The sequence below is a fragment of the Cervus canadensis genome, chromosome 23, assembly GCF_019320065.1.
Source record: "Cervus canadensis isolate Bull #8, Minnesota chromosome 23, ASM1932006v1, whole genome shotgun sequence".
NCBI lineage: Eukaryota > Metazoa > Chordata > Mammalia > Artiodactyla > Cervidae > Cervus > Cervus canadensis.
The window spans coordinates 9,401,573-9,419,983 of record NC_057408.1 but is presented as its reverse complement, the minus strand read 5'-3'; the positions used below and the strand labels follow the sequence as shown (position 1 = coordinate 9,419,983).

The following is an 18,411-nucleotide window of genomic DNA, read 5'->3' as shown; positions in this document are numbered from 1 at the left end:
GCCCTTTTGTGTGATACAGCCGCAGCCGCTGTGACTCAAGCGCTGACAGTCGTACGTGAATAACATTTTTAGCTTCACTGCAAGCACCCCACCTTTTACCCTGGAGAGGGACAGATGTGCTGGTCAAACCAGAATCCTAGGTGGTCAAGTTCTGGACTTGGCGGCCAAGAGGCAGAGTAGAAAGACACCACTCCTCCCCTGGGCACAACAAAACCACAACTAGATTATCCAGTTCTGATGGAACCCTACTTCTCAATCACACAGGTGAGAGGTCATCTTAAATCAGTAAAAAGGAAAGAGACTGACTTGCGGGTCAAGAATAAGTGGGGTAGAAGTCATTCCAAATCTAAAGAGGAAGTAAATGAGGGGATACTTCAAGGAAATCAAAGACCGTTGCCAGAAACACACCCAAAGGAGAAAACCAGAAAACCATGCCAAGACAGCTGATGAAAAAAGAGATACAGCAGCAACCAGGAGAACTGAATTAAAAAGAAAGATCAGAGTCCACTAGGCCTTAGCCTTGAAAAGAAGGCAAGTAGAGAAGATTTGGCCAGTTCTTTATATTAGAAAGCTATGTTGAAAGAGAGAGAGAGAGAAGGCTATGTTCCACTTCTCTGGGAAACAAGACTTTATCTGTCTTAGAGTAGTTGTATTCAGAAGTGCTGTCTGGCAGGTAGCCAGAATCATTCTAGATATTATCTGTGACTCACACACACAAAAAGTTTCCAACTTCTATTTTCAACTGCTATGAAAATATACTATAAAGTGTCAAAATCAAAATAGCATATGCGAAGATCTGGATATAAGTGACAAGGAAATGAGACATATAAGAAACAAGAAAGGTGCGTGCAGTTTCTATAGGTAATGAGTGGCAGAAGAACATTCCAGAAGGGAGCTCAGGCCAGGAAGAAGACCCGCCTTCTAGGGAAGGAACTACTGAATGTTGTGAATGAGGGTACAGCGTCAGCTCTCCCTGGGAGGGGGGAAGGCTCCATCCCCAAACAGCCGCTGGCATCTCTGGGCAGGACTGAGGCAGATGATGAGTCCCAGAGCTGCCAGACCAGCAGAGCGGCGCCTCCCAGCAGGTGTCCAGGGGGAGTGACCAGGACCGTAGGCAGAAACAGTCTACCTCCTGGCAAGTTCTGCAGCAATGGCGGGCTCTGCGTGATCAAGAAACCCTGGGCCATCGCCAAGGAGACTTAGCTTCATGGATGAGCCTCCCATCACTAGAGATGAAAGCAAATCATGCTGATGGAAACAAAACCAGCGCTGGTTCCCAGCCCACTAAGAGGATGGTGGGAAAAACAGGATGTGAGAATGGAAAATCAGAATTGAGCCTATAACTAAGCCTGCAGTGGGGAACCTGGTGAGGAGGCTCCAGCATTTTGGTAAGCAAACGTGCCTCCTTACACTTCTGCATGATGAGGACTCTGATGCTGGGAACCAACAGACCCCAGTAGAAACCCATACTCAACAGAGGGCCACCATATTCCTCTCAGGGACACAGCAAAGATGATTCGGGGCCCAGAGTAGGACCTTTGTTGAACTATTGGGAGCTCTTGCTCAAATGCCATCTCCAAAACTATGCCATCTTAAACTGTGAATTCTTTGGCCTCCTCCCCACAGGCCATATTTGGTAATATCTTGGCTTCTCTGGCTTCTCTGATGGCTTAGATGGTAAAGAATCTTCTGCCTGCAGTGCAGGAGACCTGGGTTTTTTCCCTGGGTCAGGAAGATCCCCTGGAGAAGGGAGGCAACCCCTCCAGTGTTCTTCCCTGGAGAATTCCATGGACAGAGGAGCCTGGTGGGCTCAGTCCACGGGGTCGCAAAGAGTCAGACACAACTGAGCGAATAACACTTTCAGACATTAATGGTCATATCAGGGGTCGTTGCTAATGGCATCTGTCTAGTGAGAAGAGGGCAAAAGTGCTTCTAAACATGCTGCAAATGCACAAAGCAGGAATGGTGTGACTCCAAACGTCAGCAGTGTTGAGGTTGAGAAAAGTCGATCCCCACCTTCACTTCCATCACTTGCCATTTTCAACCGCCCTCTGACACTTGTTGCTCTTGGAAATTATTTTATTTATGCATTTCCACATGTATCACCCATTCCTCCTATTATAACATAAACTCTGGGACCTGTAACCTTGTTTTTCCTATTTACTGCTATATTCTCAGAACCTGACTTGTAGTAAGTACTGAATAAATATTCGTCACATGAATAAATTATGACATGAATGAATGATAGAATCAGTACCTGAAAAGGGGTAAAAATGTAAACCAGGGAAACTTTGACTCCAAACCCAGTCATTAGGAAGTAGGTTTGGGAGAGTTCAGCTTATAAGCAGGCTCAGTGATGCAGTAATTATTATGTTATACCTGTGTGTCAGGTTCTCTACTGGAGTGTAAGCCCCCTGAGATGAGTGTCTGTATCTTCCTCATCTCTAGCACAGAGCCCAGCTGTGGTGAAGGGCACAGACCTTAGAGACAAGATAGCTATGAACTGTTACTCATTTGCAGTTCATTTGACATGTTGGTAGAAGCCCCAGATTTGGTCCTTTAGGTCACAGGAAGAATGTGTATTATGTGGGCAGTTCATGTAGAATCAGCACGTTTTATACCCTCCCCAAATTACACCTGAGATTATGTCTCATTCTTCCCAAATAAAGCATTGTGTCACAGCTTGGGAATTGAATATTTTGTTGTTCCATCATTTGACCTACACTGTTTATTTACTTGCAGAAAGGCTTGCAAATGTGATAAAAAAACTTTTAAATGATCCTGTGGCTTGTAAATAATAAATAAATAAAAATAAAGCAATAAAATATAACAATGATAAAATAAAAGTGATGTTCCTTATGTTTGCATAAGACAAGAGTACCCTGTTCTATACACCCCACTGTACCCTTCCCTTCAGATGGCTGTAGGAATAACAAAATGACACACCAAGATGGTCACTTTCAAATAGGTAAAACAGAGATAAAACTCCCAAATAATATTCATTTAAATATGCAAATGCTGAGAAGAATAAAGAGAAATTTCTTCAGTTGTGGATTTTTTTTTTGGAATGGGGGAAGTGCTAGAGTATACAGTGGATCACAAACTAACCATATGGAAAAATAATATGGTAGGAAACATAAATATGAGCCAAATATATGAAAACCCCTTTTAACCTGCCTGGTATATAGTTTATTCATAGTTACTGCTGTTCTTCCCCACTCGCACATCCCACCACGGCGCTTCTAATGATCCACAGTGCCCTGAAGCCTTCACTAGCTACTGTAGGACCTTGTGACTCCAAATTTATGGAAATGGCAACTGTTCAGAAAATGAAATACATTATTAAAAGGTGGGAAACAAGTCTGGTTAAAAAAAAGGCTAGACGAATTGAAATGATTCAATCTAAATAAAACTGGGCTATTTAAGAGCTAAATAGTATAGTCTTGCAGAATTATACTTTCGAAATTATCTGTCAAATATAAATATTTGAAATTTGAAATAAATACTTATCGGAATCTACTATGTGCCAATGGGTGCAACAAAAAGTAATACAGAAGGCCTATCCTCATGGATCTTAAGTAGTACAAGTTAGCTAGGATTTTCTTATTCACTTAATGCGTATTTCTTAAGGACCAATTATGCTACATGCTAAAGAACTCCTATTATTCCTTATAAAATGAGCTATACATGTGTTTATCTACAATTATAGATAAACTTCAGATTATTTATCATCCTGATGACTAGTAAAACTGTAAAATAATTAGAAAGTGGTAACTCCAAATCAGGAATTGAATGGTCTAACCAGTGATGTTTTAAATATCTCATAAAATATTCCTAATCAAAACAACAAGGGGAAGGGAAGGCCCATATGCATTATTAGAAATCTAAATTAATGTATTTACTAAAATGTGAGCACTTCTGAACACATACAATTAAAATAACTCAGCTAGTAAAAATTAATAGTGAGTGTCCACTGAGGTCCAAGTATGAGATTTTAAACAATTTAAAATTTCTCAGGAGATTTAATTTGTAAGTTTTGTTTGGAAATACTTTCTCACTATTTGGCAAATGAAACATTCCTCTCCTGATCATATATATATAAGTTTTTTGTACATAGCTAGATCTGTGAAGTGAAAGCACAAGTTGCTCAGTCATGTATGACACTTGGTGACCCCACACAGTCCATGGGATTCTCCAGGCCGGAATACTGGAGTGCATAGACGGTCCCTCCTCCAGGGGATCTTCCCAACCCAGGGATTGAACCCAGGTCTCCAGCTTTGCAGGAGGATTCTTTACCAGGTGGAGTCTTGAGCCACCAGGGTAATTCTATTTTTTGCATGCCTAGTACATGATTCTGATTTTTAATATTTTTAATTAGAATTTGAGTTGTTTTAATGCCATTCTTAGACTAAGACTTTTGAACCACTGATTCTCAAACTTGTCTGGACATCTATAAAGTTTTTAAAACTATGGATTACTAGTTCCAATCTAAAGGTCTTGATTTAGTAAGTCTGGAATATCATCAATTGTAATTTAAATCTGCTAGAATTATTATTCAAAGTAAAAATTTAAATTAATGAATTTACTACTTAATCTACATTGTTATTTTCTTCTGTAATTTCTGTCCTTAAGCACATAGTAGAGTCTTAAGTCTTTAATTAATTTATTTACAAGATTATAGAAAAGTAACAATTTAATTTTAAAATAGAGATTCAAATTAACTTTTGGTAGTATTAAAGTGAATAGAATATGGTTGCTTAAAATGTAATTAAACTCAAAAGGGAAACTGATGAAACACAATAAAATTCACTATAAAGGAAACAATTATTATAAATTCTAAAATTTTTAAAAATCTCCCCCTTATAAAATGTGATATGTCTGTCATTTGTGTACAGAAGAATGCAATGTTCTGAACTGAAACCAACACATATTAAAAACTAAATGGCCTATTTTACTACAATCTTTTATAGAAAATGTCTTAAAGACATTCTAAATGAACAAATTGGGTTACTTTCCATATGAAATTATATTATTTTGAAATATAGAAAAAAGAGAAGGTTCTTAGCCTAAGTGTTCAGTTCTCTTTAAAATTTTTTTATTAACATTGGTTTACAATGTGCTAGTTTCTGGTGTACAGCTCTTAAAAGAAAAATAGTTTTAATAGTTTTGGAAGTCCTAACTGTTGGTGTGGTGAAAATGAAGGCAATTTTTCCCTTATTCACTGTCTAAATTTCTCTTCTTCAGTTGGCATCATGGTAGCTGCTATAGGTATAATGTAGCAATGGTAGTAGACACAGAGTCAGCTCTTGAAGAGGGAGCTACAGTTTGAGGAAAGAGCCAGTGAGGGGAGATGGTTGTAGGTTAATTTGTGGTGGAAATAACGAATTTGTAGTGGAATAACTTGCCATAGAACATTCTGATGACTGGTGGTAGTTCCACTAGATTAAAGTGATAATGGTGGCTCTGCAGTTGCAGGTTCGGATGAACAGGTGTAAATTACATGTGGCTGAAGTAGAGTGACGGACCACTGGTTTTGTAAGTTAAGTGGGAGCTACAGTAGTTGTGGCTTAAGTGGAAGTGGTAATGGTCACCGGTGGAGGAAGTGGTGATTTTATTGTCCTGCTGTAGAGTCGGAAGCCGGGATTTCACTTGAATTTGTGGTGGTAGCTGCTGTGGTTGTAAGTTCATTTGAAGTGGTGGAGGTTGTAGGTTCGGGTTAAGTGGTGGTTTCCGGTTCCGTTGAACTGGTGCTCACTGTAGACTGCCAAGTACTGGAGGTTGTAGGTTCGGGTGAAGTGGTGGTTTCTGGTTCCGTTGAACTGGTGCTCACTGTAGACTGCCAAGTACTGGAGGTTGTAGGTTCGGGTGAAGTGGTGGTTTCCGGTTCCGTTGAACTGGTGCTCACTGTAGACTGCCAAGTAGTGGAGGTTGTAGGTTCGGGTGAAGTGCTGGTTCCCGGTTCCGTTGAACTGGTGTTCAGTGTAGGCTGCCAAGTACTGGAGGTTGTAGGTTCCGGTGAAGTGGTGGTTTCCGGTTCCGTTGAACTGGTGTTCACTGTAGGCTGCCAAGTAGTGGAGGTTGTAGGTTCCGGTGAAGTGGTGGTTTCCGGTTCCGTTGAACTGGTGCTCACTGTAGACTGCCAAGTACTGGAGGTTGTAGGTTCGGGTGAAGTGCTGGTTCCCGGTTCCGTTGAAGTGGTGCTCACTGTAGGAAGGTTGTAGGTTCGGGTGAAGTGCTGGTTCCCGGTTCCGTTGAAGTGGTGCTCACTGTAGACTGCCAAGTAGTGGAGGTTGTAGGTTCGGGTGAAGTGCTGCTTCCCGGTTCCGTTGAACTGGTGCTCACTGTAGACTGCCAAGTACTGGAGGTTGTAGGTTCGGGTGAAGTGCTGCTTCCCGGTTCCGTTGAAGTGGTGCTCACTGTAGACTGCCAAGTAGTGGAGGGTGTAGGTTCGGGTGAAGTGCTGGTTCCCGGTTCCGTTGAAGTGGTGCTCACTGTAGGCTGCCAAGTAGTGGAGGGTGTAGGTTCGGGTGAAGTGCTGGTTCCCGGTTCCGTTGAAGTGGTGCTCACTGTAGGCTGCCAAGTAGTGGAGGGTGTAGGTTCGGGTGAAGTGCTACTTCCCGGTTCCGTTGAAGTGGTGCTCACTGTAGACTGCCAAGTAGTGGAGGTTGTAGGTTCTGGTGAAGTGCTGGTTCCCGGTTCCGTTGAAGTGGTGCTCACTGTAGGCTGCCAAGTAGTGGAGGGTGTAGGTTCCGGTGAAGTGGTGGTTTCCGGTTCCGTTGAACTGGTGTTCACTGTAAGCTGCCAAGTACTGGAGGTTGTAGGTTCCGGTGAAGTGGTGGTTTCCGGTTCCGTTGAAGTGGTGTTCACTGTAGACTGCCCAGTAGTACAGGGGGGTGCATGTGTCGGGTGTCCTGTGGGTAGCTGGATACCAATAGAAGAGTTGTTATGATAATTAATAATATTAGAAAATTATAATTATCATTTTAATAATTAACACTCATAATTAACAATGAATAACAATAATGTTGATAATTGTTATTATTCACCAGGGTTATTATGAGCACTCCAATTGTTGTGGTTATCAGACAGGCTAAGAAACAAACCAGAAAGATGTTCCACAGAGTCAGCTTAAGGCAGCAATTTTCTTTCACCTAAGAAGAGTGTGAATAAAAAATATTAGTAGTGAAAACAAAAACGCTTGTCATTTATCATCTCTTTTGTGTTATCTATAACCCAATGTATTAACACTATTGAATCCCTATACGTCTCTGAAGCATTTTAGACTTAAAGTCCACATTTTTATTCAGATGGAAGTAATTGCATGCTTTCTGTAATATTATAAGCAATCACAATCTGTTAATATCACGTCTTCTTTTATCCTATGTTCTAATGCTAAGTATGAGGTCTTCTGTCTTTTCACATGAGCAGAACAATACTTGAATGGTAGGTTCTCCTCCTTATACCCACTACACCCCTGAATATTGTCATTACCCCAACCTGCACCGTTTCCAAAATCACTTCTTCAGGAAACCTGTGCTCTAACCATCAGGTTCTCTCCTTCCAGCTTGTTCAATTATTGCTGTAACAGCGTTTCTTTAGTTTTATTAGACTGTCCAGCCCAGCAGCCCTGGCTTCACTCAGATCTTTCCTCATCCACCTTTTGTTCCCAGGCCCATTTTTCAGCACAGATGCCAGCTCCCTAAAGCCTCTTGCACTTCCCTCTGGTCGGTTTTCCTAGTTGGCAAACAAGTGACTGCTTACACCCGACCTTCCCTTGAACGGTCACATGGCTGGGCAAAGTCACATCCTTGAGCACATCAGAATTAACAGAAATGTGTGGTCATCATTCTCAGATGGATTTTCTGTACTGCTCTACCATCCTATTATAACTCTGATTAAGATCTGCTCTCCTTTGAAAATAATTCCTTCAGCTTCTTCCCTGTCTTGAAACCTGAAACCTCCACCCACCAACCCTCACACACAAATTGTCCCTCCTCATTCCTATCAATTGACTTCACTTCCTTTCCACTTCATTGGGAAACTTGAAATCATCCAATGGAAACTCTCAAATCCCCACTAGGTACCAAACCCATCAATCCATTCTCTTCTTTTCCTGATTCATACAAAAGATGCTATCCCTCCTTCTGCCTGAAGCTGACCTACCAATCTGCTTTTGGATCCCATCCCCTCTGCCTTCCTCAGCAACTTTTTTGTTTTATCCTTCCTCCAGGACTGAATACTCACCATTTTTCCCTTAAATGACTGCCTCCTTTTACCATTTAAACACACTGAAATCTCTCCTCTCATCTTAAACAAGAAAATCTCCTTGGTTTCAAATACCCATCTAGTGGCTTCCCTGGGGGCTCAGTGGTAAAGAATTCACCGCCAACGCGGGAGGCTCAGGTTTGATCCCTGATCTGGGGAAATCCCACCTGCCGAGGAGCATCTAAGCCGGTGCACCACAATTATTGAGCCTGTGCTCTAGAGCTCGGGAGCCACAACTACTGAGCTCACGCGCCACAAGTACTGAAGCCTGCGTGCCCGAGGCCATGTGCTCTGCAACCAGAGAAGCCACTGCAAAGAGAAGCCCGCACACCGCAAGTAGAGAAAAAGCCTGTGCAGCAGTGAAGATTCAGCGCAGCCATAAATAAGTAAATTAAAATACCCTCCTAGCTATTTCTCTTCCTCTCTCTTTGGAGAACAAAATTTCTCGAGTGGTCTAAATGCAGTGTCTCTATCTGCACACTCTTCAGCCCAATCCAGTTTAGCTTCTGCTTCTGCCAGGCCTCTGAAACACCTCTTAACAGAGTCACCAATAGCACGCATTCACCAAAATCTAACTGATGAACTTTAGCCCTCATCTTTAAGCCCTCAATAGCATTTGCCAATGAAGATCACTCCTCTTCTTTCTTGAATGATTATTTCCATTCTCACTGGTTTTCTCCTAACCTCTGGGGATCGTCTCAGTTTCTTTTGAAAGTTCTGATCCACTTTCAATCTTTATTGTTGACATTCTTATATGCATGCTAAGTTGCTTCAGTTGTGTCTGATTCTTTGCAGCCCTACAGACTGTAGCCTGCCAGGCTCCTCTGTCCATGGGATTCTCCAGGCACGAATACTGGAGTGAGTTGCCACGTCCTACCTCCAAGGGATCTTCCTAGCCCAGGGGTCGAATCCGCATCTCTTATGTCTCCTGCATTGGCTGGCAAGTTCTTTACCACTAGCGCTACCTGGGAAGCCCTGTCATTCTTAGACCCTTGTATTTTTTTCACACTAAGTCTTAGGGTAGTGAGCTTTTTCTGTGAAGGACCAAATAGTAAACATTTTCAGCTTTGTGAGCCATACAGTTTTTGTTATAACTCTACCAATCTGCCATTATAGTTTAAGCAGCAATAGACAGTAAACAAATGAGCATGGCTGTGTTCCAATAAAGCTTTATTCACAAAAATAGGCAGTGGGCCAATGTAACCACTCTATTCTTTCTCCCCCCTATGATTTTAATTTCTATCTGTATCCAAATGACTCTCAAGTTTATCTTCAATACAGCTTTCCCCTCTATCCTTTCAATGCTTACACAATAGCATATTTCAGAAGGCTCAAAGGTATCACACTGAGTCCAAATCTTAGGTTATTATCTTGCTAGGGAAACCTGGCCAACTCTCAGATGTCATTAAATGGCACCACCATCCATTCGATTCACTTTCATAAAGTGGAGCAAAGGGATTATCCTTGAAATCTCCCAATCCATTACCAAGCCCTTTTAACTTTATCTGCTAAACATGTCCCAATATTACTGCCTTTATCTCTGTTGATACCACTTTAGTCCAAGTTTCCTTTTTCTCTTGACTAGTACAGTAGCCCCGAGCCACACTGTCCTCCACTCAGCTTCTTTAATGTACCATACTCACTTCTAAGGTAGGACTTTGGCACAAACGGTCCTGCTATTTGGGAATGCCTTTCCCAAACTTCACTCACCATGCAGAAGGCTGCATGCTTTACCTTCAACAGAGCAAGGTCTTCTCAGGCATCTGGTTTTACCCCAATACCTGAGTATCGGACAGTGATTGTGTTACCAGGAGGGGAATGATACACTGTAAAGGTTTTCCAAACTGTTCTTAGAGTATTCCTAAATCTTTAAGTTTTACTGATCACCAAGTGATGAACCGCTCCTAATAATAAGCCTTTTAGTTACCTATCATCCAGCCTGTAAGTAGCTTCCTGAGACCCAAGATGACTATAGGCACAGAGAATCTAGCTGAGTTCATTATGTCCTTCCCAGGCTTAAAATATCTGAAAGTGCACAATGAAAGAACTCTCGGAAACTTTCCAATGATGACAGTGCAAAATAAAACAAGGTCTGCAAATTTCCTGGCACTGTGAAACCTACATAAATTTTCAATTGTTTGATATGATTAATTATCTCATTATCATTTGGATGAGAGCATGACCCTCACAGAATGGAATACAACTACACCACTCATGCCTTCCAGGCAGACTAGAGCAGGTCTTAAATGTCACAAAATACAGACTGTGATATTTGTCGAAAGGTCAGGGTTTTGTGCAAATGGTGACAGCTGCAAGGCAATAGGGCAAAATGAGGACAGGGGTCCCTCAGGCCAGGCAAGTGAGGGCCACTAAGACCAAGTTAGTCCTAGAGAAAGTGTCATCTTCTTCACCAAGACTGAAGGTACTATAATACTGCCTTAAGAAAAATTTATAAAAAAGCAGCTTAATGAAATAAAGTGCCAATAGTCAGACAACAGGACACTTCTCCTATTTCAATCACTTCTGACAAAAGCAATATGGGTTCTGGAAAATCTTTTAAATTTCCTTGGTCACGTTTCCCCTAATTGTTAAATGATGGAATGGAACTAGATACCACATCCGCATCATTAGCTGCACATTAGATTCACCTGAAGTTTTTAAGAAATATTGTTACATGTATCCCACCACTACAGTTTCCAACTTAACTGTTCTAGGGCGGGGCTCAGCCATCAGTAGTTCTTTAATTGGGTGTTTTTAATACACAGCGAGGTTTAAGAACTACCAGATTCGATGTTTTCTAAGGCCTCTTTCAATTCTGCTTTTTGCCTCTGAAACAAGTAGAAACATTTTCTATCTCCACTCATTTAACTCACTTATTATTTCACACTGACCTAGCAACAGTATCAACAGTTTATATTTTTTCATCGAGTAACAAAGTTCATACTTTTTCTACTGAACCTCCACAGCAAGACTTCACAATGGAGGACGGGCATTCCAGAGTCAGGGTAACCCAGCCAAACTGCCAAGCAGTATAAGTAATTTATAGTCAATGCCAAGTTTCTAAACTGGAGCTGAAGATATAGGGATACAGCCCTGAGATAAAGTTAAGTCAGCTAATAGCCAAGATCAAGAACCAAGGAAGGATTAATCTAGTCTCCAAAGCTAGCAGAGAAGATCTGGAAAATAGAGCCAGGATCCCATGTCAAGGTTATGTGCACTAGAGGTCAGAACCAAGAGAGCTATGGACAGTGCCACATACAGGTTCAGAGGCTGGAACAGTATAGGAAAAGAAGATGATCACAGTAGAGTACGATTCTCGAAGTTTCGCACATGACGCAATCTCTCATCAGAGCCTCATTAGTGAATTCATCTCCCCGTTGCTGACGCATTTGCTCCATTCTCCCTCCCCAAACGTGTTTGTACTTTGTAATTATTCCTTCTATTTTCATACATTATCTGAGAATATTTGAATCCCCAACGTTCAAAGAACGTTAGCTCTATGAAAACAGAGACTATCAACTGCTCTTCTTCTTGCGGATTGCCTCGTGGTGACTTATACTGAGAACACAGCAAATGCTCAAAGTGAACGTAGGTGAATTAAAGGATTAAATACATGTCCTGGGAAAGAATAGACCAAATACATCTCCACAGAGAGCACGTTCCAACCTGGATAAAAGGTGCTCCCCTTAACATTACCTGTGCGTGGCATTCCTGACTCTGCAGGGACTCCTGGGTTCACACTCACCCTGGTTAAGATGGAAGGGACATCACTTGATTGTTCATGCCAGTATGTGGCGCTGTGAGCCTCTTGGTTATTTGAACACGTGGCTGACTATAGAGATGAAGTGTTAAGTGAACAGAAAGCATGGTGCTAAATTTCTAAAATTAAACTCTTCAGTCAAAAATAAACAAGGCTGTTGCTGTTATTATTTAAAGGGATAACCCAAGACTTTAAAAAGAAGTAAATATTTTCTTATCCTCTGAGGACAAAAAAAAAAAAATCTACACAGATTAGTGTATGTTAACTTTTAAACAATTTTTATAAGTTATCCAGAATTTCAGATCGGGAATGTATATAATCCATCTTCTCTGTTACATTACAAACATATTAATTTATTAAATACCTTAATGTTGCAAGATGTTGTAGGTGGAGCATATTTAAGGGAGCATGTATGCATATGAGGAATAGAATGTTAGAGCTGAAAAAGTTCTTCCAGCTTATCAGATACAACCTGTTCAGGTTATTTTGGAAATGAGAATACTGAAGCAAAAAGAGTGGACATTGGAAGTAGTAGTACCATTATTATCCCATGATGACCCAATAATGAGCATTGATGCTCAGACTTTCCAGTGTTAGAGCTAGCGTAATTTCTACTCTACTACATTACATACGGCATATTATTATATTGAACTACAGTAATATGTTAATAAAGTGTATACTACACTACACTATACCAATGAAAAATTCTCACACATAGATTCCTTTGCATAATCCACATCATGCTCTATGTAGTGGAACTTGCAAGCCCAAGACAAGGACACAGAAGGTAAATCTTTTGTCCAGTTTGTGACTTGTTTTTGGGTTCCTCTTCAGCATGAAAGTGAAAGTGAAAGTCACTCAGTCATGTCCAACTCTTTGCAACACCATGGACTATACAGTCCATGGAATTCTCCAGGCCAGAACACTGGAGTGGGTAGCCTTTCCCTTCTCCAGGGGATCTTCCCAACCCAGGAATCGAACCCAGGTCTCCCACACTGCAGGCAGATTCTTTACCAGCTGAGCCACCAGGGAAGCCCAGGAATACTGGAGTGGGTAGCCTGTCCCTTCTCCAGCGGATCTTCCTGACCCAGGAATCAAACCAGGGTCTCCTGCATTGCAGGCGAATTCTTTACCAGCTGAGCCACCAGGGAAGCCCCCTCTTCAGCATAGAGCAGTATAAAAATAGTTCTCAACAACAACAAAAGTCTCTACTCACAGGGAGTTTGCATGCTAATATAACAGGGAGGAAAACATTTGTGTATAATTAAACAAATACAGTAATTGCTAAATATATTTGAGAAAGGGGGGTGATAAAAATTGAAAATGGGTGAGTTCAGTGGGAAAGATTGGGAGGAAGAGTTGTGTTAAAAAAGAGGAGAAAGAATAAGAAGAAATGAAAATGGGAGAGGAGGAAGTTCAGAAAAATATGGATCTGGGCAAAAAGTTTTATTACATCTCAAAAATGACATAGGATTGTCTGAGGGTCTCCATCTCATAGGAAAATAATACTGATTTTCTAGTTGTGAGTCAAGGACATCTCTGCCATTTCTTGCTAAAAAGGAGGCTACTAGGATTCCTCACACTTGTAGATTTGCTCTGAGGGTTAATGATTAGAGGCTCAGACGGTAAAAAATCTGCCTGCCATGCAGGAGACCTGGGTTCAATCCCTGGGTCAGCAAGATCCCCTGGAGAAGGGCACAGTAACCCACTCCAGTGTTCTTGCCTGGGAAATCCCATGGACAGAGGAGCCTGGCAGGCTACAGTCCATAGGGTCACAAACAGTTGGACATGACTGAGCGACTTTCACTTCACTTAATGATTTATGAAAAGGGTTAGAGTGATGTCTGACATAGAGTATGCTTTCAGTAAGTATTAGCTATCATTATCCTTAGTATGGTATTGGTGCTTTTATTTCTAATGCTGCAACTGCTAGTCATCTCTTATCGTGTTGATAACCCATTACAAAATAGCTCTAAAAATTGCTAACCCATCAACCAAAGAGTTGCATAAAATTGTCAAACTAGCATTGTATAAAGTCATTGCTCCACTGGGAACTATTATCAACAATACTAAAAATAAATGATCGCTATTAAATATAGATAAGATGGAATTCTCTTGTCAGTAAAGACTTCGCTAAGTTTGATTTTTCTATAAGGGTTATATCAAAGGGGTAAAGGAAACAGCTCTAGTTTTATTGCATAGGATTAATCAAAGTCTGTGTTATTCACTAGGTAAATCTGAGTCAAGTTGGATTTATCTTTAATAACCACCCAGCTTATTTTCCTACCTGATGATTTCCATCACTTTAGTTATTACCCAGTTTGCCTGTGGCTGGTAAACTTGGATATTTTGAAGGACTTGGATATTTTCATGTGCTTTGTAAACAAAATAAGACTCACTCACCAGGCCACTTTTCCAGAATTTTCTGGCATGGATAGAATCTCAAACCTTTCAAAGAAGGAAAATGATGGGTGGCACATTACCAAAATTGTGGAGAACCTGTGATCTAGGCTCAGCTTCTGGGTAATATTACAGCCCCAGTAACAATTTTTGCTGTGTCATGGTTGCTCTGACAAGTGAAGTCTTTCTAGAAAATAGGAATCATTGAAGAGCTGTGAATAACGTTTAATTAGAGAGTCAGCTTTAGCTAAGAATGACCATAGGCAACTGAAGTACATTAACAATTACCAAGGAAAGTTCTCTAAGCTTTTCCCCTCACTTTATAAGGATTAATTTCTCATATCTCCCAACAGAAAAACAATATACCAAAATTTATTTTCTTTATGAGTTTCATTTTTTAATTCTATTATTTAATTTGATCTTAAGAGAAAATATTTTTATTACTATGCCTTAAATATCTATGGTAATTGAAACATTTTCAGCTAGCCAGACATATGCTGAAAAATATGCTTGAAATAATATTTGTAAACATCTTCAAGTTTGCTATTTTTTAGAGAAACTATCAAGATGAATACTTGGCTAAAGGGATTTTTTTCCCACCTGACTATTCCAGCATTCTGAAGATCCAATTATAGAGTGTCAAACTCAGAGACAAATGACAAAGAGAATAGCCTCAGGATGGTCCTTTGTGTGATGACTCAAAGGACAAATTCCTTTTCTTTCAGTAAACCAAGAATCCTCTGTGGGATTCTTATTCAAGTAACCAACAGGACTTGATCTTCTTAGGCTTAATTTATAGGTGAGTAAATTCAGGCCGATTGCCACAGCTCCAAACTGTAAAGACAAAATATTGCCTGTATTTTTCAGGTGTGAACTTTAACTTATCATTTCAATTTTTAGCACAGTTCTATCCTTGGCTCTGGGCTTCCCTTGTGGCTCAGTGGTAAGAACCTGCCTGCCAATGAGGAGATGTGGGTTCGATCCCTGGGTAGGGAAGATCCCCTGGAGAAGGAAATGGCACCCAGAGGAGCCTTGGGGTCTACAGTCCATGGGGTTGCAATGAGCTGAACACGACTCAGTGACTTAACAGCTATATCCTTTGTTCTACTCTCTAAAAGACCACTTTAAACTATGCAGTGAAGACTGGATTCTTGGTATAAAGCCCTTAAAAATAGACAGAAAGGTCATATTTTCATACAAAGTAGAGATTTTTCTCAGGATTTCTTTCACCTAAAGAGGATATCCGGGATTAGTATCTGGATTTCTAGTATATTTAGAAATGTGAATTCTGACAGGTTTAGAAGTTATATCTAGAATCTAAGTATGAAGTTGTAAAAATGTAACTTCAAACTAAACCCAAGATGTCTTTGGAGCTTTATGAATTTTATCAATTTGCTCAAGCAAATTCCTCTCTGAATCATGTCTCACCATAGTGGTGAGTACTAAAAGTTAAATGAATTTATTTTATATCATGTGGTCATGGAAACATTTCTAACTCTGTATAAAAGTAAATGTAAAAACTAACTTCTAAAGTACAATAGAGCAGAATATAGCGTGAAAATTTGAAGGAAAAAATGAATACATGGTTACTCTTCCTTTTGGAGAAGGATGTAAAATTGTGACTGACTACATTGCAGTAAAGAAATTAGATTGCTATTAAATGCTGAAAGTCAGACTACAATACAGGCAGCAATATAGGCAAATATTAAAACAGAGCGATCATACTCACTGCCGAGTTTCCAGAGTGTTCAATATTCAGTGTGTATTTTCCTTGCTTTCCGTGCATTCTTGAGCTTGCAGTTCTACAAACTGAAGTCCAAAAATATTTTCAGTCCATTCATTGCCCTATATATCTGCAACCCTGAGGAATAATTATAATGACTGGTCTGATCCATCAGCGCAGGTGTGGATGAAACTGAATAATAAATAATTATTCACTAAAACAGAATCCACCTTAGAGAAGGAAATGAGGTATTAATTACAGCAAGACTCAAGAAATCCCGCTTCTGAGAGCTACTATGACTATCCCTTCAACAATCCTCCTGACAGAAAGGAATCCCATAAATCTCACACAAGTCTTCCTCTTACTCCTTTCCGCACCATTTTTCAGACACCTGCCTTCTATGTTAGGACCAACCTAAGAAAAAAAAGTGAGGTGGAAGTTTGTCCTTGTTTTGTCTTTACTCACCCTTGAATGCCTTCTCAGCCCTGTAAGCACCCATGGCCTTAGCGTGACTTCGTCTTTTAAGTCTCAAGATAGGTGTCTGAAAGTTCATTGGGTCAGTTGATCAGTAGTTCACATGCATTTAAAATACATTACAACCAATGTTCTAGGCAATAATATGTTGAAAATCTTGAGGAAACCTTTTTCTGGTCAAGAAATCTAGTTTGTCTCAGATTAAAAAAGGATTGGCTCATAGATTTATTAACTCAACAACTGAGAATATTGTATTTCTAAACAGTGCCAGGTATTTTCTTTCTTTGGTAGTATAATAAGGATATTTATCGAATGCCTGAAGTCAGGCAATGTTTTGAGTACCTCAAACATGCTTGCTGATGAAATACAACTTTCATATGATAATTAGGGTATCTTTGGCCACATTTTAACAGTGAAGAAATTAAAACAGACAAATAGATCAGTTTATTAAAAGGTCATGCTTAATATTATTGATACCTTCAATTTATGCACATCCCTTGTAGCCCATGGCCATACAATGATATCAAAACCAATAAAAGGAATAAAAGTAAGTCGTTATGTCTTTACTGCTCTGGAGACAAATCCCTTCGCTTTTCAATTCTTCAGCAGTTTCTCTATGTGACTGATGTTCTAAGGCTTTTTGTTGTTGTTTAGTTGCTTAGTCGTGTCAGTCTCTGTTGTGACCCCACGGACTGTAGCCCACCCGGCTACTCTGTCCATGGGATTCTCCAGGCAAGAATACTGGAGTGGGCTGCCATTCCCTTCTCCAGGCGATCTTCCCAGCCCAGGGATGGAACCCACGTCTCCTGCATTGCAAGCAGATTCTTTATCACTGAACCACAACAGAAGCCCCTTCTAAGGCTTGAGGCTATGCCATTTCATTTGATCCAATAAAACTCATTAAACAAAGGTGTTGGATATATTTATAAGATAAATTTCAGAGAAAAACTTTTTTTTATAAAAGAAATTTCAGAATCCAAAAGTGTCAAAGAGGTTTGTTTATTTGCTAATGAACTTTTTGCACTAGAAAGTATCTGGCACTTTTCCATAAATATTTTAAAATACTTTTAAAAATGATAATGCTTTTTTAAAAATGTCAGTGTCAATTGTTAGTTGCCAGTATATAGAAATACAGTTGAACTTTGTATAATCTATCTTGAAACTTAGTACCTTGTTAACCTCACATGTTAGTGCTGGTAGTTAAAAATTTTCTTTCTAGAAGATTATGAATATGTAACGCATTTGCTGTTGTTGCTTAGTTGCTAAATTGTGTGCAACTCTTTTGAGAGCCCATGGCCTATAGCCCCCCAGGCTCCTCTGTCCAAGGTATTTTCCAGGCAAAAATACTGGAGCGGGTTGCCATTTCCTTCTCCAGGGATTGGTGTGCTGCAGTCCATGGGGTCACAAAGAGTTCAGTTCAGTCACTCAGTCACGTCCGACTCTTTGTGACCCTGTGGACTGCAGCATGCCAGGCCTTCCTGTCCATCACCAACTCCTGGAGTTTACTCAAACTCATGTCCATTGAGTTGGTGATGCCATCCAACCATCTCATCCTCTGTCGTCCCCTTCTCCTCCTGCCCCCAATCTTTCCCAGCATCAGGGTCTTTTCAAATGAGTCAGTTCTTCGCATCAGGTGGCCAATGTATTGGAGTTTCAGCTTCAGCACAGTCCTTCCAATGAAATTCAGGACTGATTTCCTTTAGATGGACTGGTTGGATCTCCTTGAAGTCCAAGGGGACTCTCAAGAGTCTTCTCCAATACCACAGTTCAAAAGCATCAATTCTTCAGC

The 18,411-nt window shown here is 40.4% G+C and overlaps 1 protein-coding gene and 1 long non-coding RNA gene across 3 annotated transcripts; one reads left to right on the top strand and one right to left on the bottom strand.

The window, feature by feature from the left end:
* Positions 1-5,073: 5,073 nt before the first annotated feature.
* On the bottom strand, positions 5,074-16,289 carry LOC122425844 (cell wall protein DAN4-like). 2 transcript variants are annotated; one of them, XM_043444492.1, is made up of 5 exons: positions 16,155-16,289; positions 12,011-12,097; positions 7,047-7,151; positions 6,860-6,921; positions 5,074-6,197 (listed from the first exon to the last, which is right to left on the bottom strand). In XM_043444492.1, exons 1-5 carry the CDS (start codon positions 16,209-16,211, stop codon positions 5,717-5,719), a joined length of 792 nt encoding a protein of 263 aa, XP_043300427.1. In that variant the 5' UTR covers positions 16,212-16,289; the 3' UTR covers positions 5,074-5,716. The 2 variants fall into 2 exon arrangements, 1 of the variants encoding a protein (XP_043300427.1); XR_006265025.1 differs by lacking the exon at positions 5,074-6,197 and adding an exon at positions 14,429-14,473 and having other exon boundaries at positions 6,219-6,921; positions 16,155-16,245.
* On the top strand, positions 6,073-6,787 carry LOC122425845. The gene is made up of 2 exons (XR_006265026.1): positions 6,073-6,159; positions 6,747-6,787. It is a non-coding gene; the product is annotated as an uncharacterized LOC122425845 (long non-coding RNA).
* Positions 16,290-18,411: the final 2,122 nt, after the last annotated feature.